At 35.4% G+C, this 26,960-nt stretch overlaps 1 protein-coding gene across 1 annotated transcript; it reads left to right on the top strand.

The window, feature by feature from the left end:
* LOC116305141 (uncharacterized) lies at positions 1-26,211 on the top strand. The gene is made up of 14 exons (XM_031714985.2): positions 1-213; positions 4,475-5,570; positions 5,911-6,002; positions 6,481-6,603; positions 7,659-7,807; positions 8,385-8,505; positions 8,702-8,935; positions 9,533-9,808; positions 10,315-10,500; positions 11,019-11,366; positions 11,613-11,733; positions 12,017-12,082; positions 12,552-12,744; positions 23,422-26,211. Exons 1-14 carry the CDS (start codon positions 160-162, stop codon positions 24,188-24,190), a joined length of 3,828 nt encoding a protein of 1,275 aa, XP_031570845.1. The 5' UTR covers positions 1-159; the 3' UTR covers positions 24,191-26,211.
* Positions 26,212-26,960: the final 749 nt, after the last annotated feature.

Here is a 26,960-nt window from a genome sequence, read left to right as displayed (position 1 = left end):
AGAGGGCCAGCTGGAAAACATCTCGTTGGCTTCTCAGTTCTATGGAAACAGCGCCAGTAGAAGCAATAGAAATGAAGTATGGCTTCGTCGTATTCTAAAGGAACATCTAAAACTTAATCTCAATCTACAACGGTCTTCTGTAGACCTTGCCAAAGACATATGGGTTTAAAGGAGATTATTCTGGAGAAAAATGTCAGCTTAGAAGAAGCAAAGGTGAGCGTAAACGACTGTAATACATGTTGCTATAGTTTACATTTTGCTAAATAAAGTCCAGATATTGTGAGATAGTGATCGAGTAAAGGAAGGGAACACTACTAACCAGGATCGACCTTTGTTGCTATTTATAATGTAGTAGTGCTGATGAGTTGGTGCAGTCGGGAGCGAGTTTTATCGTCAAAATCGGCGATAATATTCTCGATCTGCGCAATGTTAATTCTTGCGAGTTTTTTTTCGGCCAACCTCCTGTTGTTTTTCGTAATCGCTGTCAAGTTAGTACCGATCGGTCCTCAGCTCTATTAATTCGGGCTGGAAAATGCTTAGTCTAACTATTAAAGTACTTAGAGTAGTATACAGACCGCTTCAGAACTTTTCAATGATTCCCATTAAAAAGGTTTTCGATCGATTTTTGAACCATTAACTTTCTGGAGAGGCAGGGCTTATTTGAGGCGATAGTGATTTTCCCCCGTTAGATCCAAATCCCTACTTTCTCCAATTTCATTTGATCCCTTCTTGACACTAGGAATGCTTGGGGCTGTTTATAAATCAACCAATGTTTTTTTTAATACCATTTCTTCACCGACTAAAAAGACCAAAATCTATAACTTAATTATCAATTTTGTGTACGATTGGCGTAACCATGACGAACTCCACTAACAAATAAGGCTTACGCCAACTTTATTTTGCTGTATTTGCTTTCTACAGCGAGTACTTTTTATGGAATTCCTCATATTTATAACTTAGATGAAAGTACCAAATCTTAGCTACTGTATGGATCGGAAACTTGGTTTAGCGTTAATCCCCTTGACTTTCTTATATTCGTTGTTGTTTGTTTACTACACGAAAGGAAAAGTTGCCCGTGTTTCATCTTCCCGAATGTTTACTTTTGAGTGGTATCTAGACTGACCCATAGGAACAATGTATATATTATCAGCTTATAATTTGTATTTCTGCTGTTCCTGTGGTCATGAAATCATAGGAAAAGATATTTCACTATGTGAGGTATAATTACATTTAGAAAAATATGGCTAAGTTTGTTTTGATTAGAAAATCACCATGTTTTCTTAAGCTTAATCCTGAAGAAACATGTTTAGAGTTTATGAACTCAAAATTCAAAAATAAATGCTATATTTTCTTAGAAAATACGTCCCTTCATCTTACTTCTCCATATCAAAATCCTGATTGATTATATACTGTAGTAATGGGGTATGATTTACATTTCTTTTAGTGCAAAATGAATTGATGGGACCATAAAGCCATTACAACACAGTTGACTCAAAAGGTGTTACAGCTAGATCAGCATTCTTTCCTTTAATTAGAAAATAAATGAATTTTCAAATACATCTTTTTGTTAAAATTCATATTATTCAAAAGTAACGGGAACGTGCTCCATCAAGAAGTTTGTTCCATTTTTGTCATTTCTTCAAATCATATAAATAATAATAATAATGGCTATTTATAAGGTGCCTATCCAGATATGCTCTAGAGGCTTAGGAAGTTTAATAATAATGATAGAGAAAAGAGAGAGAGAGAGAAAGAGAAATAACAATAGATAAAATGAAATAAAAACAAACTTACACATTAGTAATGAAATCAAAAGATGCAGTATTACATCCTACTTGTACATTCAGTATTGTCGTAATCCATACGTCGGTGTTGCTAAAATCCATTAACCTTTTTAATATAAAGAAACAGGTGAATTGCTTTAATGGCATAGCAAAACTCAAACGCCAGCATCTGCTTTATTCTGCTATATTCTTTTGTGCCTTGTTGGGAAAAACATATTCATTTTGGCCAGATTTAATTGAGTTTTGAATTTAAAAAAAAAAAAAAGAAACAAATATTTAATATTTTCCCAAAAAAACAACTTACTACTGTTAGTGGGTTAAAACCATAGGGATATTTAGGTTGAAAAAAATATAAGCCATATATATTTATAAAAATCATTTTCATGTTACTGAGAGCAGGAATAAGTTAGTAATCTGTGGATTCCAGGGTATGAAATAGTTGAATTTATATGTATAATCAAATATCTGATGAATGCTTTTTTTCTCAATTCACAAATTACCGCCATATTTGCATAATTTCTTTACGAGCTAACACTACAAGCTAACTTTTTAATTGTAAAAATACTCTTCAATTTTGTTGTACTTAAATGATATATTTCCCGCTTTAAAGTAATAAATTGTTTCAAAGTTCTAGCCTTTGTGAAACAGAAAGCTAAAAAGCAGGTGTTGCTTTGGGTATATACATTTTATAAAGTAAAATATTTGACAGTAAAGTGACAGAAAATCTATTTTCTTGTGAAATGAAATTTGTCCAACTTGACAATGGTTTTATAACATGCCTTTATAACTAACACAATAGATAATCTGGTCTGATCTGATCTGGGAAGACAAGTGGCCTAGTGGTGAAAGCACTCACATATTTTCTCCTGAGCTTTGAGGGGTTTTCTCTCTGTTTTCCAAGTTTTTTCCCCTCCATAAAAATCAACCCCTCAATTTAAACTGGAATCCAGTGGAAGTAGAGTCGCTTTGTGGAATCCACTGTTAATTCCCATTATTTATTATTTGTTATTAAACCTATTAACTTTGAAGACTACTGATTTGCCAAATGAAATGCCAGCTCATTGTGTATAGTAACTTTTATACAAAATTTTAATTCTTTAAAAAAATTAGGTGCTCAAACCAATATCACACTCTGTCAATCTTAACTGGAAAATAAATAATATTTTGACCAATCTGCAACTTGATCAAAATTGAAGATTGTTTGTTTTGTGAGTAAGCTGATTATCACCTAACCTTATGTAAATATATATTTGTCTTTCTTGATATTTAGCCACTGGATACTATTACTGAAACAAAACAAAACAAAACAAAAGGACATAAAAAAAGCAAAAAAAAAAAACATAACAAAAAAAATAAATAATCAAAGCAAAACAAAACAAAGGCAAAAGAAAGAAAGAAGAAAGCATGGATATACCTTTTTGTATTGTTCAATACTATGCAAGTTTATTGACATTTTCAAACCTGAACTCAAAACATTTTTATTTTCTAACTAAAGAATTATTTTACTCTTTTGTACTTTATTTATTACTAGTATTATTATTTCTGAACATTCTACTGTAAAAGCATTGAGACCTCCCTTAAATGCATTCAAGAAAGTTTATATCATCATAATTCTCCTTTGTTATTGATCAAGTATGACATTTATGCCTTATATATTATCATTGTACAATCTAAATGTAAATTTTGAAATAATCAATCAACATGAGTTTATGCTACTATCTACAGAGGAAATTTTTTCAGACCTCCCCCCACTTCTCCCATAAATTTCAATTTTCTTCCAACTCTGTAATTTTGTGGAGGTACAGGGTGTATACAATTCTGGAACTACGCATTGAACATTTAAGGATTTAAAAAAAGAACATGTTGATGCTTTGGCTATAACTACTAATGATAGCATTCATGTTAATGATGACGAAAGTTACTTACATGTATAGCTTTAAAAAAAATGCATACCATAAATTGATGTTCATTACATGTGCATGTACATAGCTGAATAGTGACTTAGCTGAATAGTAAATTCTCAAATGTTTATGGCTCAAGATAATAAAATGTTAATAGAGAAATATTTTTTGTTTTTGTTCATTTATAAATTTACCACTGCACATAAAATTTAAGAATGTGATTCTCTTTTTTCTTGGGATATTTTCCTTTTATTACTTCAATTCAAGTTGCTCTGGTGATTATTGGACAAGGGACTATAAATTTTAGGTTTAAATGACTATAATTAGGCAATGTTTTGAAGTAAACAATGTTGTTGCTAGGATACAATTTGTTACAATATTGGCTGTCTGGTAGTATATGTATTTTGTATCTTTTATGGTTGTTTGCTGTAGTTTAAAAAAAAAAAAAAAAATCTACAAAGCTTTTCGCTGTTGTATCACAGCATGGGACAATCACAACAGAGCTAGGCTCCAAACTAAGTGAAAGCCCAAAGATTGAATTAGAATTTAGAAGTTGATTTTTGAGGAGGGAGGAAAACCGGAGAACCCGGAGGAAAACCCTCGAAGCACAGGAGAGAACCAACAAACAACTCTACTCACATACGACATCGAGATCGGCAGGACTCGAACTTGGGCCGCATTAGTGAGAGGCGGCGAATTAGCAGCGCACGCCACCGGTGCTTCCCTTTAGTTGTGTCATAAATAATTCCTTATGGATAATTGATAAGAATATGTTTTTTTTTCTTTCAGAAACTACTTGAAGAAAATTCTTCATCAGAAAAGTTGCAATTACGAAACTGCACAAAATTAACCTATGATGATATAGTCTCTCTTATTGAACTTATAAACCCAGAATTGACTGCACTTTCTATAAACAGCTGTAAATATTTTAATGATGAATTGTTGGACAAAATTGTGGATCACTGTACCAGACTGTCTTGCGTCACATTTAATGGAAATTTTAAAGACATAACAAATGTAGGAATTGGAAACTTGACAAAGAAGTGTCATGAGCTAAAGTCATTATCAGTTTTATCTTGTGAAAGTGATGATGCTGATGACAATGATGGAGAATGGACAATTGATGATGGTTTACTATCTGCAATTATTGACACAAGAGAAATATCTTTAGAACACTTCGGGCTATCTGGCTTCAACAATATTACGTCTGATGGACTAAGAAAATTTATCAAGCATATTTCTGGATCTTTAATCTCCCTTGACCTAAGTGAACTTCCAGCAATAACAGATAAATTATTACATGATATTGCTAAGTTATGTCCCAAATTGACAAGTATTAATTTTGGATACTGCAATCTTAAAGACAAAGAAATTGAAAGCTTTTGTTCCAAATGTACATTACTACAATCAATAGATTTATGTGGTTGCAATGAATTGACCGACAAATCTGTGTTTTCATTGTCAAAACATTGTCATTCTTTGAAGATTATAAAATTAGGCTGGTGTCTGAAGATAACAGAAAAATCATTAGAAGCTCTTTCGACAAACTGTCTTCATCTTGAACATATAGATATTCGACACTGTTCAGTAAAACACATACCTTACGACTTTGTAAAACTGTCTTTTTTAAAAGAACTTCTCGTAGAGGGCTGCACTGGACTTAAATGTCCTTCATTGGAAGTGACAATGAAAGGAGTTTCAGCTACTAAACAGTTTTTAGAAGACAGTAATCTACATTGTATGTGCAGATTGGCATTTATAGGGGATGAGGGAAGTGGTAAAAGTAGCTTATCTCTATGTGTAGTAAGTTCTTCTTTGGCTGTTGCTGATTCTAGTACAGAAGGGGTTAATGTTTCTAGATGGAGACCGTTTTCTGGGAAAGAAGGTAGGTCTCTTTTGATTGATAAGCAAGAAAAGTGTATAAGTAACCCCTATTTGCATGTACTTTATTTGTTTTATGGTACGCAGAAAAAAAAATTGTGTCCAATAGTAACGATGAATCTATGTCCCAGTCAAAGCTAAGAAAAACGATAAATTTTACCCTTAATCGATTAGGCACTTACAGATATTAAAGTGAATACTCTATCTCTTCATTCAGAGATTTAATATTTCAATTGGCATCTTACTTCTTATTCCTCTTAAGAAAACAATACTTTCAATTTCGTTTTTTCTTATTTATGCAATTTGGTTTATTCTAACCTGCAATTTTTTTTAAACATAAAAAGATGAAGCAGTAGACAAAGACACGCTTGGAATGCCTGTGAATGATGAATGCAAAGACTTAACAATAGAAGTTTGGGATTGTGGAGGCCGAAAGGTTTGAACCTATTTTATGCGTTTTTATTGAAACCTAAATTACTTACAACAAAGACTAAACTCTAAAAGATTCTTACAGTAAAACTAAGAAAACTGAGAACACCTAAAATATGCCTGAAATGTGAAACGTGTTTTGACCAATCTCATGTAAAAATAAATTCATATCTAATTATTGTCCTATGTAATTCAGGTCAGAACACGATGTTTAACATTCGAGACATATTTTCACGGTTTTCTTAGTTTGAGGTGTAAGATCTAGAGGAATGTTAAAAGAAATTATAAAAGACGATGTTGCTCTGCCAAAAAAGAACGTTGTTCAACGTCAAATTCATAAAATGGAAAATAAAAATACAGTTCACTTCAATAACATTTTATTTAATTTGCCAGTCTAGCACGGCAATTCTACCACTTATTCAGTTCTATGTAAGAATGGACTGTATAATTTTGTAATTCCACTTTGCAATTTTTATTTCTTACAGTGCATCCAAGGTCTTCATCCACTATTTTTTACAGATCAAACACTATACGTCCTAACGTTTGATATAAACAATCCAATGGAAATCAAAAATATGCCAAACTGGCTGTTCTTGGTTCAGACCAAGGTGTGTGCAAGTATTTTTTAATGTTGATATCTATTTTTTTGTTAATACTCTATTGTAAGCTTATTCATTGAATCTTTCGTAAATACGATTTTTATTTGTGCCGGTCTTCGTCATTTATAGCCATTATTTTGATATCTATGGTTTCTTTTTTCGTATCTAATGTCTACTGACATTCTCATGAACTAAACTAATTTTGGAATCCAGTAACTTTCGAAGCATATATATTAGGAATAATGTGCGAACTTAATTGTCACTTGTTGACATGTAGTCAGAATATTAGTTTTCGTTGAGAAAAAGCCTTCTGTCGTTTTCGCAAGTCTTTTTTTTTAAAGGAAGATAAGATAAGTGCACTAATGTCCGTCTGTCATTTCACTTCATGCTGGAGTGTTTTATACGAGCAGTAACTTGGAAGTATTGTCTAAAAAAATAGTTTTTATAAAAGAAAATAAGCTTATTAAGCATACATATTACCTTCATTCCTTTTTGAATGGGTGGACCTTCTTTTTTCCATCTTTTGAAACCAAATGAATCAGTTTTGTTGACAAGTCCTGCTGGACGATTTTTCGAGGTAAATCATGTCTACTTCCTCCTCCAGAGAATAATCCTTTTTACCGTAACTAATTCCTTAACAATAAAGACTAAAATCTTAATAAAAAACTATTTGAAAACTTTATCGTTGAAGAGTGAATGAAAAAATCAAGGACAGACAAATGGCTTTCCTTTTTTTCCTGATTGACAGCTCTCGCCATGGCAACTAACTTTTTGAAGGGCATGTCCGAGGTTTAGCGCATGCGTATTTGGTCGGAAGCACGAACGCGTACGCGTCCTTTGGCGCCAAAATGAAAGTTTTCTATATTTTAGAGTTTTTCCTTTTCCAAACACTTCATTTGAGGCTAAAATATACCCCCTAATCGTATGTGATGCTTGTTAGTTTAGCTATTTTTTCACGTAAAAAGCCGTTTAACGAAAGCCCTCCCGAAGTCCAAGAAACTCTATTTGTTTTAGGAGTGCCAATGATTTATTTCTATTATTGTCATTTTGTTCTTTATATTTAGACCCCAGGTTGTCCGTTGATAGTCGTTGGAACGCATGCCGATGGATCCAGTACAGACTTTTCGGAGATTAGCAAGCAGGTATTAAATACCCTTAAAAATGCCGAAGAAGAGCATTATCTTGAAGTAAGAGCCGAACTTGACGTACTAAAGTAAGTACCGATTCCGGCAAATTAAATAAAATTTATTATCATATGACCCGAATCTGCCCAGGTGCGCGCCTATAAAAAAACCTTAAAAAACCTTCGGGAAAATGGCGTGAGCAGGGCCTTACGAATGCGTACGGCCCTGCTCGAGTCCGCGCGCTTTCTCTTTTTTAGATTTTATTTACTACTTCTTCCTTTATTTTATTTTATTTTTTATTTTTCGTGAGGGTCATATGATAAAATGCTTGTTGTATATTGACTGAGTTAGGTCGGGCCGTACGGGAAAATATTTGGCTCTCGTAATCAGGAATCGCATGCTAAAAATACCTTAGCCTTGCGCGCGGAGCTAAAAATAGATTTTCAAAAAACTTTCATGGTTACAGACTCATATATGGAAGATGTGCTCTCTTACTTAATATTCTCTTGCTCTCGGTCATTTGTACGGCATCACCTCGAGCCAAATATTTTCCAGTACGGCCCTCCCGCTCAGTCAATAAGTACATAGTACTCGTATACTCCATCACTAAGATATGTCAGGAAGATAAAGAAATTAAAAGTCAGAGTATGTTTTTTTTACTCAAAGGACAACAGGCAAACGAGAAGACTCCTTTATTTGTGCACGAATACAAAAATTGGAACAGTTGCTGAATTGCAGACCGCGATTACCTGACAAAGTATTGTATGTCAGTTCTATAAAGGGAAAGGTAAGGATATGCCAAATTGTTTATATTTAGAGAGCACATCCCTCCCCAGATATTGGTTTTTATCCCACAGAAAATACCAACACTTTAAAATTTTAACTGGATGCGGATGCGGAGCACCTACCTCGTTGACTATAAATCCATTTAACTTTGGATAATTTTTCCAGTTTACTGAATTTGATATTTTTTTTCTCTACAGGGAATAAGCGAGGTGCAAAATGAAATCTTCCGCCATCTTCTAGATCCATCATTATTTCCACACCTGACGGAAAAGATCAATATCAACTTGACTTACCTTTACTCAGAGGTTCTGAGACTCAGACAAGAGAAAATTGTTGTGATTCCTTGGGATCAGTATTTGAAATTGGCTTCGGAGTCTGGGATCACAGATCCAGAAGAAGTGCAAAGTGCAACAGCAGTATTAGAATGCAGAGTAAGTTTACCCTGACTCAACAAATTCAAAGCTACCATTGATTGCCTTGATAAATTATCAAATTTCTCTAAAATTTATTTACAGATACTAAAACACCCCCTCCCCGTCCTCAATGTTGTTTCGCCTAACGATTGGTTGCATATGAGCATTCGTTTATTTAACATTGCTAGGGGGATTGGGGTTGGAGGAAAAAAGTTTCTTTCTGTTTGAATAGACCCTTTTCGAATTCCAAATTACCGCTGTGTTTCTTGATTACAGACTCGTTTGCAAAGGGTTAGCCTCGAGTTTGTGCAAAATATTCACATGTTCCAGTCAAGGTCCGTCGAGTTTCAAAATGTTTGTATTGTTGAAATTGTGCATTCTTTACTTTTCTGTTGGTATTTGTGAATATTTAAACACTGATACGAGGTTAACCCTGTGCAAATGAGTCTGTGATCAAGGAACACAGCGGTAATTTGGAATTCGAAACTGGTCTATTGGACTTCCTGGGTTGTCCAGTTCTCGAGGTTTTTTTTTGCCTATTATAGGCGCGAAATGATTTGCGGCCGGTTTTGAACAGTGTTCAAATGAAATACTTATTCACAACTCTTATTCCAGGGCTGTATCACAGTATTCAGAATTCCAGCACGTACTCAGGATCTTGGCCCAACTCGAACAGTGTGTGTTAACCCAAGTGTCTTATTGGATTGTTTGGCATGTATGCATAACGAAACGGAACCACGGGAATTCGTACCACGGTTTATTAAGGCGGGGTTCCTCGAAAGATTCTGGCCTACCAATACCAAGCCTAATGACTGGACACTACGTTCGGCCATAGATGATATCGTGTCAAAGGGACTCATCAGAGAGGCTGTTATACCGCTGTGTTTTCAGGTTAGAAAACATAAATTAATTAATAAAATAATTAATCATTAATCATACACGCTATATGACGGAATATGAGTACACCACCTTCCAGTCTACACCATCTATACCAGACTGAGGGTATATAAGTACACCCGACCTTCCAGTCTCCTCCATCGTCTGATGAAAACTTGCAGTAGCAGTCGAAACGTCTTTTTTTAGCGGTCCAACCAAACTGCCACAATCGTGAGACAAATGAATATTAAATATAATCTTTGAGTTCTATCATAATATCCGAAGACCGACGGCTAACTGCGTTACTCGCAGTCACCGTGTAACATTCCTCGATCTTAAAACTTTTTTCAAACAATTTTTTGCTTCAAGTATTACCATGTAGCAGGGCTTACTGTGGTTTTGTCCTGGCTTGGGAAACTGCGTGGGACCTCCAGAATGATATCAGACACTGCATGAACATGACTATGACATTCATTTATTATATACACTATTATATACATTATTATATACACGTTATTCAGGCAATGCACTTGGAAGAAGAAGAGATGCTCAAGATCTTAGCCTTTTGTCGTAACATCGGGGTGCTTGTTGAAGGTGCACCTAAAGGTAGTTACGAGGTGGAATTGGTACTTGCCTACTACAAAAACCTTTCTGTCTTTAAAAGATATTTTCTTCCTCTTCAAAACAAATTGCCAGCTGACACCAAGGTTAGTACGCTATCGATATAGAGGTTTATAACTTAACTGTTATAAATCTCGTGTTCTGATTGGTTGGGAGCGTGTGCTTTATAAGAACACATAGCACGGGCACGCACTTTCAGTTGCGTTATTCCTATCTAAAATAACGGCTATTGTAATTTGTATTTTATAAAAGGAATAAAAAAAATTTGCTTGCTGTGCTGTATAGAGTTCTAAAAGACTTGGGGATTGGCAGAACACTCGAGAAGTGTCGAGAAGCACTCCACTACGCGTCGTGCTTCTAACACTTCTCTAATGTTCTGCAAACCCTCGCGTTCTTTATAACTGCGTACTGCACGCGCGCGCGTTTTCTATTTCTTCATTAAAAAAATTCCACATAATTCTATTTCTTCACTTTAGTACGCACTTATAGCAATTAAAATGCATTTTCTTTTCATTCGCTGGGGTTTAAGACATGCATGTTAGTCTCTCGACGTATTTTTTTAAACCGGAAATGGATTTTTAAGTCGCTTTTCTGACGTCCACAGACACCAGAAGTATGGCCCAGCGGTGTACCAGAGGGACACATTCAGGTAGGCTGGAGATTTAAATTCCCGGATGAAGTATCTTCCAACTGCTCTACCTTGATAATAGCCGCCTGTCGGAATTATAAGATGAGCAGCGACATCTACTGTTACTGTCAACGTTGTCTGGTGCTCAAGGTTGGTGACGTCATGGTCAAGATATCACGTGATGGGTCATACTTGGATATGATTGGTCGATGTAAGATATTGCATGGCAGCAAGCAGGCTCTCAATATGACTTGGTTTATCCTGGCACAGTTTTTTTACGTCACAGATACTCTTCTGTTAAACTACTCTGGACTCAGCCCGGAGGTAAGCCTTCCATATGCCTATAAAAAAAACAATCTAACTTTGGAAATGAATAGTAGAGTTGTGGTGGTGCACTTTCCCGCACCTCTGCGGTCTCAGTTTTGACATCTAAATCTGGTGCCATGTGTGAGCAGAGGTCTCTCTCTTAATTCTACTTGATTGTACTTTTCAGCGGGTTTTCTTGAGTCAGGGTGTGCAAGAGGCAATAAGCAACACATTCTAATCTAAAATTCTGATCGCTTGTTTTAGATAATGGTCCCTTTATATGGATGCAGTCGACCCAAGCACAAGTCGTTGTTCGAACTGGTCAAGGATTATAACGTCCAACCGAGTCATCTGGCCAACTATCGGTGGTTTCTACCTCCCGGAGGTTAGTTTTGGGTACATATATACGATTATAACATGCCCTATTTTTAAAAGTAAAAGCATAACTCACACTTGCAGAAAGGATATATAGGCATATCATCATACGTATAGCTGGTCTTTGAGATGTAAGAACATAAGATGTAACGCAAATTTTTAAATTTTTTGCTCTCGCCCCTGTTTTTACGCGGCCATAACGAAAGAGACCATAACCAAACCGACCGAACAAACGTATCCCGAAAAACCACTTGCTGCGTAGGCTAATCTGGTTTATGTGTTAAATGTATTAGGGCTCGATGCAGAAGAACATACACAGATTCCTTCCGATACGAGCACCTGGCTGGCAACTATTGCAAGTAAGTCTTGTGTACTTCTATTTTTCATCTTTATTTACTCTTTTGCTTTTTTGTTTCCTCCCTCTCTCTATTTCCACTGACCCATCTATCCCTTTCATATATCAGTCTATATTCATACATCCCTCTAACCAATCTATTTATCTATCCCATCTCATCCAACCTTACCTCCTCTCTTCAATCCATCTACCCATCCTTATCCTTTTACACATCTCTCCCTCCACATTCATACTTCCCTTTCACCCATCTATTTTTCCCATCCTCTCATCCCTCCTTCCCTCATGCCCTCCTCTCTTCAATCTTCCCATCCTTTTGTCACACATTCCTGCCTTTCTTTGAGTTTCATACATCCCTCTTACCCATCTATGAATCCCATCCTTTTATTCCATCTTTTCTACCTTGCTTTTCCTCATTCACACATTCGTTAACATTTGATACGAATAATCTGACGTCATGCATTTTTCCTTTAAAGAGAAATCCACACTGTTCATCAGTTACCAAAGCGACCACCAAGATGAGGTAAAACTACTTCGTGTGAGCCTCGAGCATTCAGGATTCAATTGTGTAGGAGAATGGACACTGGTTGGTCAAGGCCAAGAATTGACAGAGAAACGACGGCAAAGCATTATGGGATCCTCGTTGTTGCTGGCATTTGTTACTCCTGAGTAAGTACCAGGCAATAATCCTGGGGTTTATTATTTAGAACATTTTAAATTGGTTTATAATCATCATTATTGCACGCATGCCAAACTACTGTGTAATGAGGACATCATACGAAGGACGTGTGTGGAGCACGTGGGGGGCACAATGCTAGGTATTTGTTTTGAAAGGACGAAACTCGACTTCCTTGTTTAAAAAACATCTATGTGGAGGGAGAGAGAGAGAGAGAGAGAGAGAGAGAGAGAGTGTGTGTGGAAGGGGGGGGGGGGGGGGGCAAAAGAGGATGGGGATGGACATTTTATGCGTTTTTTCCCCTCTTTCTTTTTCTATTCCTCTAAATTACGATCCCATGGAAAAAATACATAGAGAAAGATATGATTTCACATCAATATATCATAAGACGATGATCTTCTGTCACTTTATCGAATTATATGATCATTCTACTCCCTTTTCTAAGCTAAGAGGTACATCTTACAATATTAATAATCTGGGGGCTCAAGGACAGCTGTTGTGTTGCTTGCCGGCCCCCTTCCTTCACTAACAAAAACCAAATCAATAACCTTCCTTTAGCTTCAGAACAAACATCAATTGAACATTAATTGACGAGAGACTTAAAAAAAACTCCTACAAATTTGTTTCCTTACCCTTCTGTTGCCGCTAGTGGTTATCTTTAGGTAAATGTTTCCTTAGCAACAGCAAACATATAGATTTATTCATAATATTGAATCGGTTTTGCTAAGCTTAAAGGATTATCTCATCGGTGTTTTATTTAACAAACGGTTTCTTAGAGAAAACACAGACAAATCTTTTATTATGCTGTTTTTCTGTTTCTGGATTTGAATAGAGTGCAACTTGACTATATTTTTTTCGTGAAATAGCACAAAAACTAAATACCACTAAGTACATCTATTTTTTCCCAATTGTTTCAAATTTTTGTACTAATGTTTTGTAATAATTAGTCTTCGCTATTTTCGGGTATATGTTTTGCACTATACTAAAATTCCGGCCTAAAATCTTTATAATAAGCTATTATTTCTACGCGTAAAAGCCGTAAAAACTTTACTATATATATTTTTCTATTGCCTATAATTTTATTAAGTACTACACGGCGAACCAAATAGATCGGAAACCATTTTATTTATTAAATAATATATTTATATTTTAGATATTTAGTGACCTTAGATAAATGCTTTTAAAAACCGGTTTACTACTTTTGTTTTAGTTTTGAATTAAAAACTTATCACCGTTGTCTGCCAGTGATAACATTTATGCGAAACCCCTCAAAAGGAAGTAAAAATAATCGCCATACCAAATGTTCATGGTAAACTGAAAATTTTAGATGAATTACTACAGACACATTTTCTATTAACTTAGAATCCCAGGGGGTCATTTCCAAACGACGCTGATTGGCTAGCGTTTGTAGGCGGATGTTGCAAAAATGATGTCAAAAATTACCGTATCTTATTTCTTGCTTGGAGTTGCCTTTCGCGTCTTCTTCAGTGGATTGATTCACATTCTACCTGGGTCTTTTGCGTTTGAAAAATAACAGTTATTTCGCCCTCTGGTAGGTACTTTATTCGTATAGAATTTAAATACTATAATTCGTAGAGTAGAGACATTAATTTGAGCTAAAATTTTGAGTGAATCTAGCGTTGAAAGTTCAGTAACATTTTGGCTTAGTGCCGATATTCTCAGTCTTCAGTTCTACACACAGAATTTATGTTTTATTCGCTTTGGGGAAAAAATCGTGTCTGGATTTGAGTACATGTTTCGAAGCGTTTTAGCCAGCTGTTTCATGTGCCAAAGGCCGAATAGAGTTACTCGTTTGTAATATTCAGTACTTATTAACTCACAAGTACATGTGGCTTTATAGTCGATGTTGGCATATTTTCCCGAGAAAGGTCTGGATTGATTAAATTTTCAGTTTGGTTTCTGTTTACTCTTTACAATAAAAGAGGAAAATGTCAGCAATTACTGCAGATAATAATTGCGAGTATTTGCTTAGGATGTTTGTGTTGATACGCTACTGTAGTTAGGGAAGACTTGTTTTGTTTGGATGACATAAACATTGTCTTTAGACTATGTTTTGGGTTTTTTTTTTTTTTTTTTGATACTTTTGTTGCTAGCATTACTGCATATTTCCAATTGAATGTCATGTCATGAAAAAATGTTATGACTGAAGTATCAACATCGATTATTTCCACCATATCTAAATTTGATTTCAAGCTTTGCGCGCTCGTCCGACACCCGCTCTCTCTCTAATTTTCGTCATCCGCTACACTCGGTTCATTTCTTACAGTTTTTCTTGTTATTTTTTTTACCTCAGTTTTTTATACCTTTGAATTTCGAATTATATTGACAAAAAATGGTTTTGTATTTTTCCACTAATAGCTTTTCTAGCTTACATTTGAACATAGTTAACTATGATTTTAAGGGTTAAAGTTAGTTAAATCCAGGAACAATATGAGCTACAACATAATTAGCGTGTAGAAAAAAAGTGTGATGGACACTATTGTGAAGCAAATCATTGTATAAACTTAATTCAATAGGAGGGCAATAAGGCAGCTTTCGTTATACTTCATCATTGCAAATACATAAGCCAGTGACGCTACTGCAACACGAGGACTAACTAACTTTTCTTAGTTTGGTGCTGTGAAATAAAAAGTATCCGCAGAACCAAAATGCATTGTCCTCTCGTTGTTTTGAAGCTGCTTTGACAGAGTGACTATAAAAACTGCTAAGTCGCAAGTTTATTTCCAAGTCGAGAAAGCCGAATGAGATTTCAATGGATTAAAATTAATACAAAAATTGGCCGGTAATGAATTAAGCTACTTTAGATTGACGTCAAATGCGCAATTATGCATAATAACAGACATAAAGCGTCGTTTAGACTTCAGGCCTACTGAGCTAGACTTCCATAGTTTTATCTCCAACGCTTATAAGTATTTCTATAAAATTTGTCCTTTTGCCCTTTCCGCGTCTCCGTCTGCCTCATTTTTTCTGACTCGTTGTGCTTGTTGTTTTTTACGAGGTTTTTTTTCTTAATATGTTTTACCCGGTGTAATCAATCGAATGATTTGAAAATCGAGTACCACATGATTGTATTCAATTGCATTCGGCCATCGAACGAAATCGAATGCTAAAAAAATTGTGAACTCGATTGCATTCGATTTCATTCGAACGTAAGCGAATGTGCGGTTGTGTTCGATTGACTCCAATCGGTCTTAAATTACAATCGATCGTAATCGAAACTTCGATTGTGTTTGATTGGCTCCAATTTTTATGCGAATTCGATTTCATTTGATTGCCAATTACAATCGAATTCTATCATTTGATTGGATTCGAAGGTTTTGTTCGATGGATTACTACGGGATTTTATAACCATGATGCTCGGTAAGGGGGCTCTTCTGTGAAGTTTACCCCATACGCGATACCACTACATGTTGTTAATAGACAAGTATTGATTTTAGTCATTATTCGTCTCTGAGTTTTTTTCAGTTATTATTATTAACCCTACGGCAATCATTTAAGCTAGATCGTTTCTTTCCGGAATTCTCTTCAACAGCCGCCTTCAGTCATCAGTCAGTCGCTCAGGGGGCTAATAAATGGTCAATGCTCTAAGCGTAGGATAAATAAAATATATGTTGTTTTTATTTTACGAGTACTGATCACGGCTGCAGAGTCTCAGACAAAGTAATTCTAGGCTGTAAATTTGTTCCGCGAAAATCAGCCAGAGGCTTATGAGACTGAAAGGTGTTCTCGCTGCTTTAAACCTCGCTCACCGCTGTTTTGAGGTACCTAGGTCTTCATTAATCCATCATTTTCTAGCCTTATACTACGCGCATGAGTGCTAACTCGACCCAGTTTTTTTTCTCAACCTAGGAATGGCTAATAAGGTTGCAAACTAAGAAAAGTGTATGGCTATGATGGTATACGAGGAGAATTATGAAACTGAAGAACAAATTGTACTGTCAGAGTACGAAATAGATGACATAATTTGAACCAATCATGAACAGACTGTACAGCTTGCGAGATCCCTATTCAGTTAAAAAATTCTTGGGTCACGGTCAGGGTAAGGCATGTGTATCACATGATGGCACCGCCAGTGCGTTTTGCACAGCCATATGAAATTGTTTTATTCAATCATTGGTTTGTCGTTATAGTTCAACCAAATGATAACAAACCCGACTCGTTATTGACTGAGACCTTGAGGGTATGCCAATATATTCAATTATTACAAGGTGCTCTATCCCTGATGCTTGCATTAGACAGATAATATTCTAGATTGTCTGATCACCTGCCTTGAAGTAGGCCAGACCACCACCTCATTCGGCTGATCAATATTCATTCAATAAGCTCATTTATAATCACCCACGTACATTCCCTTGTTTTCATTTTGCGAACTCATTTCAGTAAGGTTGCGATGAATAAAACTTTACTATTGAAAAAGCAAGGGAAAATTCGAAGGTTTTTGATAAAGGCTATTAGTAACCCAGACTGCCTTGCGGCCACTTATTTCAATTTTCCAAATGGCGGCGTGTGTTTTGTAGAATAAATAAACCAAAGTTGAAGTCAATCTTAAGGTCAAAGAATAGAATACCTACCTATTTCAAAAAACGTCAAGAGAATAGCAAAAAAGTTAATATCTTAATATGCCACCTTCGCGTGATTTTATACAATAAACATTCAGTCTCCCACAATTCAAATCGGTCTCTGGTTTCCAATCTCCGACCGACAACGGTTTTTGAAAAGGGGTGTATCTTTATTGTTTTATGCAGGATCATAAATTTTCATTTGGTTTTGACGTTGTCACAAATCAACATGGCGGTCACACTGGATCGAATCATAGTTAGAATTAAGTGAACAAAATTATAAATTATGAAGTTCACAAATTCAAATCACTTGATCGATATTCAGTCCTTCAAATATTTGATTTATGTTTTCCTGCATCCATCACTTGACATTGAATTAGATTGCTTTACATTTTGTCCACTTAAGTTTCTTTTTTGTGCCGTAAAATTTTAGTTTGAACTTCAGTAAAAAAGCTGAATCTTTGTTCCTTTTTTGGGCTTCTTCTTTAAGCTTTCAGTTTCACGACTTCCTACACTTAGGATTAATTTTTTTGAGAAGCTCAGCTTTTTTCTATCGAAACGAATCTGAATATTGGCCTTTGTCGTAAGCAAAGAGTTCTATATTTGCTGCAAACAAATTGGTGACGTCTTCTCACGGTATGCAAGGGCATGTTAACAGTGAGACTGGATAGGCTGAGAGTAAGAAGATTAAGTATGTATGACAAACATTTTTCTTAACTACCCTACTTGCAGCACATAAAGCACAAGAATCAATTTAGTTAATATACATAATTGTTTTCGGTGTCAGCTTTTTGAGGATATACACGTATACTAGATTTCCGGTAGCGTTTTTGATCGAATGTCAAGGCAATCAAGCTCATTTTTGGTTCGTGTTCAAGAAAGATATTTGCGAAAACCGTTGCAGCCCACAAAGGTGAAGTGACACGATTCGCAACCTCGATTTTCTCGCGTGTAACTTGTACGGTTATAAGTTTTAACAATATTTTGTTGCGGTATTTTGCTGGTTCGTAAACGACCTTCAAAACTCACAACTTTGCTGCCATCGATTTTGTTTTGCTGCGCGCGCCATTTTACAAGAGGCCCCACTTTTAGCGCAATAGTGTTGCGCAAAAAATCGTCTCGTGTAAAGACGCACGCAATGTTTAAAAGAAAAGATCAAATTAAAAATTAGCGTGCAAGCGTATTGCAAGAGTAGTGACCGGTACCTCTTGCCTAACTGGCAGCGAACTTCCAACTAATCCATAAAAACACCTGAGGCTTTTGGAATACAAAACCTTTGTAGTTAGTACACTGCACATTTGAACAAACCAATGTCAATTAATATCACATCAAAAAGTCCTATCATCAATTTCGAAAATCCAATTTTTCTTGTTTATTTTTTTTCATTATCTGTTCTAATTTCTTCTGTCAAAATATTTGACATATTTTTTTCTCTTATATGAGTCTCGAATATTTAAGCCTTGCAGCCGACTCGTCTGAAACATCTGTGCAAAATTTCATTACAGCTGTAAGCGTGTGAAACGGAGTTTCTAAGACCTTAAAACCATGGCAAATACTCGGCTACAAATTACATGTTATCTTCAGATAGTTTGCAAACATATTAAAAAAAAAAGGCTTTTGTATAGTTCCTGATTTATATATTCAATGTATATATTTTTCCAAATTTTTGAAAATTTTTATTCTTATTTTGAGATGTTTTAATCGCGCCGTTGATGCGTTTGACACTTCTATTCAAATACTCATTCTTAGCTGCGTTTCTCAACAGAGTGACTATCTTTGCTTATATATCGTTCCATTTTTGCGTTTTATTCAGTGTTTCTCACAAATTTCACATGTTCTTCACAAATTTAGTAAATTTATCAATTTTACATTTCATCATATCATTGTTATGTAATCGGAAAGTTAAACAGGTTTCTTCAAAAAAATTTCCTACTTTTCTCCTGTATAAAGTTCCCCTGAACAAAATTAATTTTGCTTACTAGAATAAGTATTTGTTTTTATGGTATCGCATGAAATTTTATTAGAAGCCCACAAGTCTACACTTTTCCGACAGCTTTATTGCGAAATTAACTCTCCGCGCGCTTCCAGATAAGGTCGATTCACTTGGAGCTTTTAAATCTTTCTACTAATGGCTTTTTATTCCTCCTCTTTTTTTCCTTTAACCCACAATTTCCCTTGATTTAAAACATTTGAGCTTGAAAGCGCTTTCATCAGAGCTGTCATCAGCGTAATTAAGGTCCTTGAAAGCTGCCAATCACTTCGAATGACACGCCTCCTTTGTGACGTCATTCTTAGTTTTTCAGCTGTTTCGCAGCCGAAGATTTATTGTCGCATAGAAACAGGCATTAGAGCGCTGTATCCAAGATAATAAACAAACCGATTGGAATATTTATAACGAAGATAACTACAAGTCTATGAGGAGTTTCACCTGAATATCAAGGAAATTTGAACGCTGTGAACTGGACTTGTCCGCAAAGGAGAAAACCTAGCATCGATAAACCAGCCCTAAGGTAAACAAGTCAGGATTTTTTCCAGTCTTTTTTTAAATTTTACCCCAAGAGTTTCTTTATTTCAATAAACCCAGGTCGGTTTGATCGAAGAGAAGTGTGGACAGGTCTTTGTAAAAGTGCAAAAAGATTCAAAGTATCAAATGAACGTAATAATTATTCGTAATCTAACGTGGATTCCTACTAAAGGTTTCTTTAATTTTTAGTTTTTGATCGATAAAAGAGAACCCTGGAGCCGTTTTCATCTTAACGGGATTATATTTATCAGATAGCCGAGACATATTCCAAAAAGCTAATCGCAATCTCAAAATTGGAATGAGAAATATAGAAACAAGAACTGAAAAGCAAAATATATTTTGATTTCTCTCAAGCTATTGATGGTATTAACTGTTTAGTTTTATGAATTTATCTTTTTCAGTTTCCTTTCTTTCGAGCATGCTTATCAAAGTATATGGATTACTTGAATAATCACACTTAACTTTTAGTCGTCAGTCCAGTCCAAGCTGCAATTCAGTAATTCGTTTTATAGTTTCGAAGTTTTTTCTGATGTAAAGAGAGATTCTGTATGCCAATAGTGAATCGTCCGACAGAGAAGTACACTAAATCTCGTGGAAAAGAAGAAAAAGAAGAAAAAGAAAAAGAAAAAGAATATGAGTTAAATTTGTTTTTACCAAATTCGTAAACACCATTTTGATCCATTCACATACGCTAAAATTCATTCATATACGAAAAAATACATTTGAGTTACCGTTAAAGTACAAAAAAAAAAAATATATACGAACTAAGCCATTCATATAGTTTCAATTTAACTCTAAAATCTTAACGAATATTATAGTCGACATTGAAATTTTAGGTCAGTCCACAATTTATAATTTAAAAAATAAAATAAAATAAATGAATAAAATAAATGTAAAATAAATTTAAATGTAGTATTTTCAATTTAGATGAAAGAAAACGGTGTTTTAAAGAATTTTCTGGATATCGTTTGTAATTTATTTACATCAGTTGTCACAATATTCATCAACCATTGAAAGTGTTTTCAAATACAAAGTTTCCATCTCAAACGCTGTCAATATGCAAACTCCAAAAATTACCATATAACTTGTTTATGTAGTAAGACCAAGGCAAAATGTGATTCAATAGAAAATACAATGGGCAAAAAATTTCTAAAAATATAGGTCAATATATAATTTCAAGCCGGCCGGTACTAAATGCTTCTTGATTTTACATCCGATGTTCCTGAATTTTCCTGTTTTCTTTCAAATAGAAAAGAAAACAAAATTATATATAGCTTTGTTTACAAATTTGTCGATGTTGTGCTGAAAATAGAGTTAGTTTATTAATATATCTTCGTTTCGTAACTTACACACGTTATATCATGAACATTTCCTGCTATATCGTGGGCAAGAAATAGAACGCAAACTAATAAGAACACAAAGCTACTTGTTCAAGATGTTTTAACAATTATATTTGGAGTTAAAAGAAACCAGCAATCTATTCGCAGTAGTAATTTAAATTAAAAAAAAAATTAATGTTAAATGTTTAATGATGAAAGTATAGTTTATAAACGAGTGCCATCTTTTAATGTAATAGGAATAATAAGATGTAGATGCTTGTGGGCGCATTTCTAGCCTCAATGCGCCTTACATGAGTGACAGTCTAAATACAAGAAGAGATAACTAGCTAAAAACTAGTGTGAGCTGCATCGGTCTTTCTAATGAAACAGTAATGATAAAAGGGTAAATTTTACACCGTGAAAAGATGAAAAAACTTACTGACGTTTCGAACGCTAGTCCTTCGTCGGAGTAAAAGAGGAAGAGGCGGTAGAAAGGAAGAAAGGACTAGCTTCCTAAACGTCAGTAAGTTTTTTTCGTCTTTTCACGGTATAAAATTTACCCTTTTATCCAGTCTAAACACAGTTATATACATTGCGTAACTTATTCAACTAAAATATTTCTTAAATAAAAATGTCTTAAGCTTGGTTTGGAATCCTGCCCGGCACATTTTCTTCTCTTTGAATATGGTCTGGGAGAGAGTTCCATAATTGGGGCTCCATAAATATCATCTAAAGCACTAACTTTTAACTTTATATATTATAAATTTTAGCAACATTTCACAGAACATTGTCCAAAGAACATTTTTTAATGTCTTTTAGCTATAAGTTATCTTTAAAAAAAACTACCCGAGCTTTTGATTCTTTTAACTACAAGAGACTGCTTCGTTTCCGATGATACTTGTGGCGTCTTGGCCTCTCATAAGTATGCTTGAACTTTATTTCCATGAACCACCATCTTAGATTTTCCGAGTAATTAGTTATCAATCAATCTTATTTTCTCTCGATCAAGGCCATTATTTATTTGTATTTGAGTCAAACTAGGACGCCATTATTTAAGTTGATTGAAAACCTTAAGCCCCGTATACACTGGCGATTTTTGCAGCGATTTTTGCTGCGATTTTTATGGCAATTTTCGGAAATATGAAATCTTTTGTCTCATCCTTCAAAAGAGACATTCGTCTATGAAAATCTTGGTATCCTGAAAAATTATTTACAAGTAAATTCTCTACCATTATTTATTATGGACAAAATCGCAGAAAAGTCGCAGCAAAAATCGCCGCAAAAATCGCTAGTGTAAACGGGGCTTTAAATGGCTGACTCAGCAAATTGTTCTTTAAAGACTGTTATGCATAATACTTGACTCTAAAGTCACGAAGCGCAGTCCTTTTCAGGATGTTTTTCTGTAGTATGATGTGATTGATAGCATCGTCTACGTCTCATACTTAACCATGTTGATACATAGACTTTTTAGTACGTGACATTTCGAACTTTGTTTTGCCAGTATAAACGCTCGTGATTAACATCGTGACATATTGTTTCCTTTCTTTCTGATTGCATCATTCAAAAGTAGACGTAGAACAGGCATTAGTTTTCCATTTGTAAAGGACATGTTTTGATAGTAGGATGTAAAGATAGGAATAGGACTTGTTTGACGTTTTTTCATATTGAATTTACGCTGGACTTTTCATTCCTTGTCATCTTTGCCATGTTTCTTTCTTTCGCTATTTATTTAATATTTTGTTCTTCCTTTCCTTTCCTTTCCTTTCCTTTCCTTTCCTTTCCTTTCCTCTCTTCTTTCTTTTTTCTCTTCTCTTCTTTTTTCATCTCAGTCTTGTTTTTGCCTTGTTTTTTATTCTTTCCTTCCCTTTCCTTCCCTTCCCTTCCCTTCCCTTCTCTAATATCTTGTTTTCTCTTCTATTCTCTATTCTTCCAGACTTTTCTCTTGTCTGGTCATGTTTTTTCTTGTCTTCTCATTTTGTCTTCCCTTCCCTTCCTTTTGTAATATCTTGTTTTCTCTTCTGTTGTCTTCCAGACTTGTCTTCTTTAATGTATTCTCCTGTCTTGTGTTGTCTTTTTTTTTTTTGTCTTCTCAGTTTTCTTCTCTTTTTTTTCTCTTCGCTTTCCCGCCCCCCCCCTCCGTGCTCCTCTTTTTTTCCAGTAGCCGTATTGCAATCTTTCAACTATGGGAAAACCATGTAAACGTAAAAGTGTACCCCTAATGTTGAGCTTCTTTTTGTTTGTCCCCAGTTACTTGAAATGGTCACGTGCCCAGCAGGACATCAATCTTGCTCTTGAGAATCACAAGCCAGTAATTGCGTTACTGTTCGACAAGACCAGCTGGCCCGTCGACAACGAGCTTGAAACTAAACTTAAGAGTCACGCGATCTGTTTGGATTTTGACGCTGGTTTTGGTGAAGCGCTTTCACACCAGTACGACCAAGCACAACTAACAAAGCTTGTCACGCAGTGTAACGGTATATTATACGGTACAGGAGATATACACCCACCGGAGCCTCCAGTTAGCCCCGATAACACCTTCCATATTCAAAACGAGAGCAATCTTAGAATTCTTCATCGACAGTCTTCGCCTACAAATCATAAAGAAGACACCAGAAAGACAAGCTTAATAAATCACGAGAAATCCAAGGAACTAGAAAAACGGGCTGAAATATTAAGCTTCTCGAAGCCTCACATAGCCGACATTGTGGAGCCCGAAGAAAGCGAAGAGACTCAGGTCCAGCGCATGGCAGCTAGTGCAGTTGCAGCCGCTGTTGCTGGAGCGACGGCGCAGCATATTTCAAAAGCGGACAATTCTCCTGAAGCAGTGAAAGCGGCTGCTGCAGCTGCTGAAGTCGCTCAGGCTGTTGTGGACGGTAATAGCGATGCTGCTGCTAAAGCCGTGGTCAAAGTTGCTAAAATCGTCGAAGAAATCTCGAAAAATCAATCACACTCAAAGCATATGTCGAATGGCTCAGTATCAACTCCTCCGCGGAGCTCAACATGTAATATACTATAATCAAGAGCCAGTAAAACACGCCGTCTTATTGTTAAAAAATTTCCAGGATGTATTACGTAAATCAGTTCTTATTCTCCGATATATATTGGACTGCTGTATAAAATATTCCAAGACCCGGACATATACACATCGTATAACGGTTATTAAAGATTGAGAAAGGCTATCGACGCGACTAACATTTTAAAAAATGGAATCAAAATTACTTTTAGTTTTGAAAATGAATACTTTTTACTTTTATCATACTGGAAAAAGATGACGCATGCGCAATTCAGCGAATTATCATCACATGATTGAAAATTGCTTCAAGTACTAGGGAGGCATTCCATTCAACTCCTGAAAAAGTCTAGTAAAAGGCTACGTCTTGATTATTGCAAGCTTCACGGCTTAGATGGAATCACTAGTATTTGAGGTAATACTGTTGATATTCTTATACATTAAGTGAATAGTTTGGCTTCGCAAAGAGAAACGCATTTAGATAATCTTACAGCATAACGAAAACTCTCTATTTACGAGAGTCACGTGATTTCCCCGCCTTTTGGCCTGAATGAAATACACTTATTTCAATAAAGTTAGTCAACTGAGAAGCTATAAAGCTGAGGCCGACAAGGATTATGGGTAGATTCATTTTACATGTTCAATCGCTTGATAACTGTTTATAGACTTACGAATCTTTTACCGGTTATAGTCTCACCTCTTCTGAGCATCATCGAGCTGCAGTTTGTATTAATAAAGCTTTGTATATATATGCTTTTTTGATATGAAAAGTTTCCTATGATGCTCAGTGATCTCAGCTTTCTAGGTTTTTGGTGACTAACTTTATTGAAATAAGTTTATATAACAAAAAACCGACATTGAAGGGGCATACGGAGATAGGAAACAAGTCATCCAAGATCTAAGAATAGCTGGAATGAATGTTGTTTCTTATTACTCATTAATACAAAGGTTAGTGTTGAGAAAATTATTGTTGTTTGTAGTCGACGAAAGCATTTAAAAAATCTCCATTAATTGTGTTTAGATATACCCACAGTTCCTTTCGGTCGTGCAATCACCGATCATCATTCGCCCTTTCTCTCCTTCAAACCCCTTCTGAAATAGCTGTATGTAACAGAATGGCTAAGATTAATTGACGTCTGGGTGTTTAATTCCGCCAATCAAAAACATATACTAAAATGCCTTGTATTTTTAAATATTTTTAGGATGCATTTTTATTTTTCGACTAGTTTATTAACTTTTATTTGGGCGAGAAATTGACCACGTGACCCTTTGTCTATTGCATATCTTAGAATAACCCCTAATATACATATTTTCGTTTTCCTCATTATGTTGGTCACAAACAGCTTTTTAATCAAATCAATCAGTTTGCCAGTATTTTGTATGGCAGCGATTTGAAAAGGCACTTGTTGATAGATAGTTTTGGATAGCATATTATATCAGACGTCGTATGACCTCATGCACACATGCATACATTAATTTTAGCCAATCTAATTTGACATAACTAGCTTTCATGTAAATCTGATTATTGTCGCGGATGCAGAAAAAGACCATTTTTCGAACAAAAAACCTTAGGTTTATATTTTGAAAACAAACCTGCATTCATACTTTTGATTTTGGTAAATTCGACCACTTTTCCGCACAACGGTGGGAAATGATTTGAATGCGCGGCTTATGTGAAAATCAACGTTTGACCTGAGCCTTACTCGTACAAAGTTATTTGCTACACATAATTGGTAAGGGCGTATAACAGCGCCTTTTTAAGTTTCTCATCCCCTTCTTCTTTCTCAAGTCCTTTCTCCAATGGAGTACTATACTTATAACTATAAATGCCTAAGTAATACAGCTATGTTTACCAATTCTTGCAGCGCCTTATCAGTTCGGTTACAATTGACCAAAATGAACATAAAATATGAACTAATATATTTATAATAATCACAACTCTGTTCTTCCATTCCTAATGGCATACATAATATCATATGAAATGTTAGATGTACATTTTTAGAAAATAAATCAAGATCTTAAGAAGAGGTATTTGCTTGTTACTAAAGGATATAATTTTGACAAATGTGATCTATGAGTCAAGCTCCAGGGCTACTAACTCTCGTTACTACATTATGTAGGCCCCGTTATAACCCCCCACCCCCACCCCCACCCCCTATCGCCTTACTCTTGCAAATGAAAAATATATTTTTGTTTGTCTTCGATGTGACTGGGATATTGAATATCCGGATATATAAAATAACAGTTGCAACAACAATTTTTATTTACACGAAACATATACATAGATAAATTGAATAAGTTATAAATATTGTGGGGGGGGGGGGGGGGGGGGGGGGGGGGGGGGGAGGGAGACATGCAAGAGAACAAACTCAGAGGTTAAACAAGCTCTTACTTCCTTAAAACGAAAGTGAGTAATATTTACATAAGCGTAAGATGTAACTTATAAATCTCGCGTTCTGATGGGTTGGGAGCGCGTGCTTTATGAGAGCACACAGCAAGTGCGCGCACTTTCAGTTGCGTCAGTTCCTATGATATTGTAATTTGTATTTTATAAAAGAATTAAAAAACTTGCTTGCTGTGCTGTGTGCAGTTATAAAGCACTTGGGGATTGACAGAACACTCGAGAAGCACTCCGCTACACGTCATGCTTCTCTGTGTTTCGCCAACCCCCGCGTACATTATAACTGCACACTGTTTTCTATTTCTTCTATAAGATGTAAGATGCCAGTACCAATTGTTTCAAGACCTTAACATGTAAAACCAAGGGAGCCACTGC

Source organism: Actinia tenebrosa, unplaced genomic scaffold (assembly GCF_029948245.1).
Source record: "Actinia tenebrosa isolate PJP-AT-01 unplaced genomic scaffold, QUT_ActTen_1.0 PGA_scaffold3__52_contigs__length_22856419, whole genome shotgun sequence".
Classification (NCBI taxonomy): domain Eukaryota; kingdom Metazoa; phylum Cnidaria; class Anthozoa; order Actiniaria; family Actiniidae; genus Actinia; species Actinia tenebrosa.
This window is presented reverse-complemented; position numbering and strand designations above follow the sequence as displayed.

Excerpts from the sequence above, each read along its gene's own strand:
- LOC116305141 (XM_031714985.2), top strand. The coding sequence starts at position 160 with ATGGGTTTAAAGGAGATTATTCTGGAGAAAAATGTCAGCTTAGAAGAA. Across the intron at positions 6,604-7,658 it reads TGTTCTTGGTTCAGACCAAG|ACCCCAGGTTGTCCGTTGAT; the intron begins GTGTGTGCAAGT and ends CTTTATATTTAG. Across the intron at positions 7,808-8,384 it reads GCCGAACTTGACGTACTAAA|GACAACAGGCAAACGAGAAG; the intron begins GTAAGTACCGAT and ends TTTTACTCAAAG.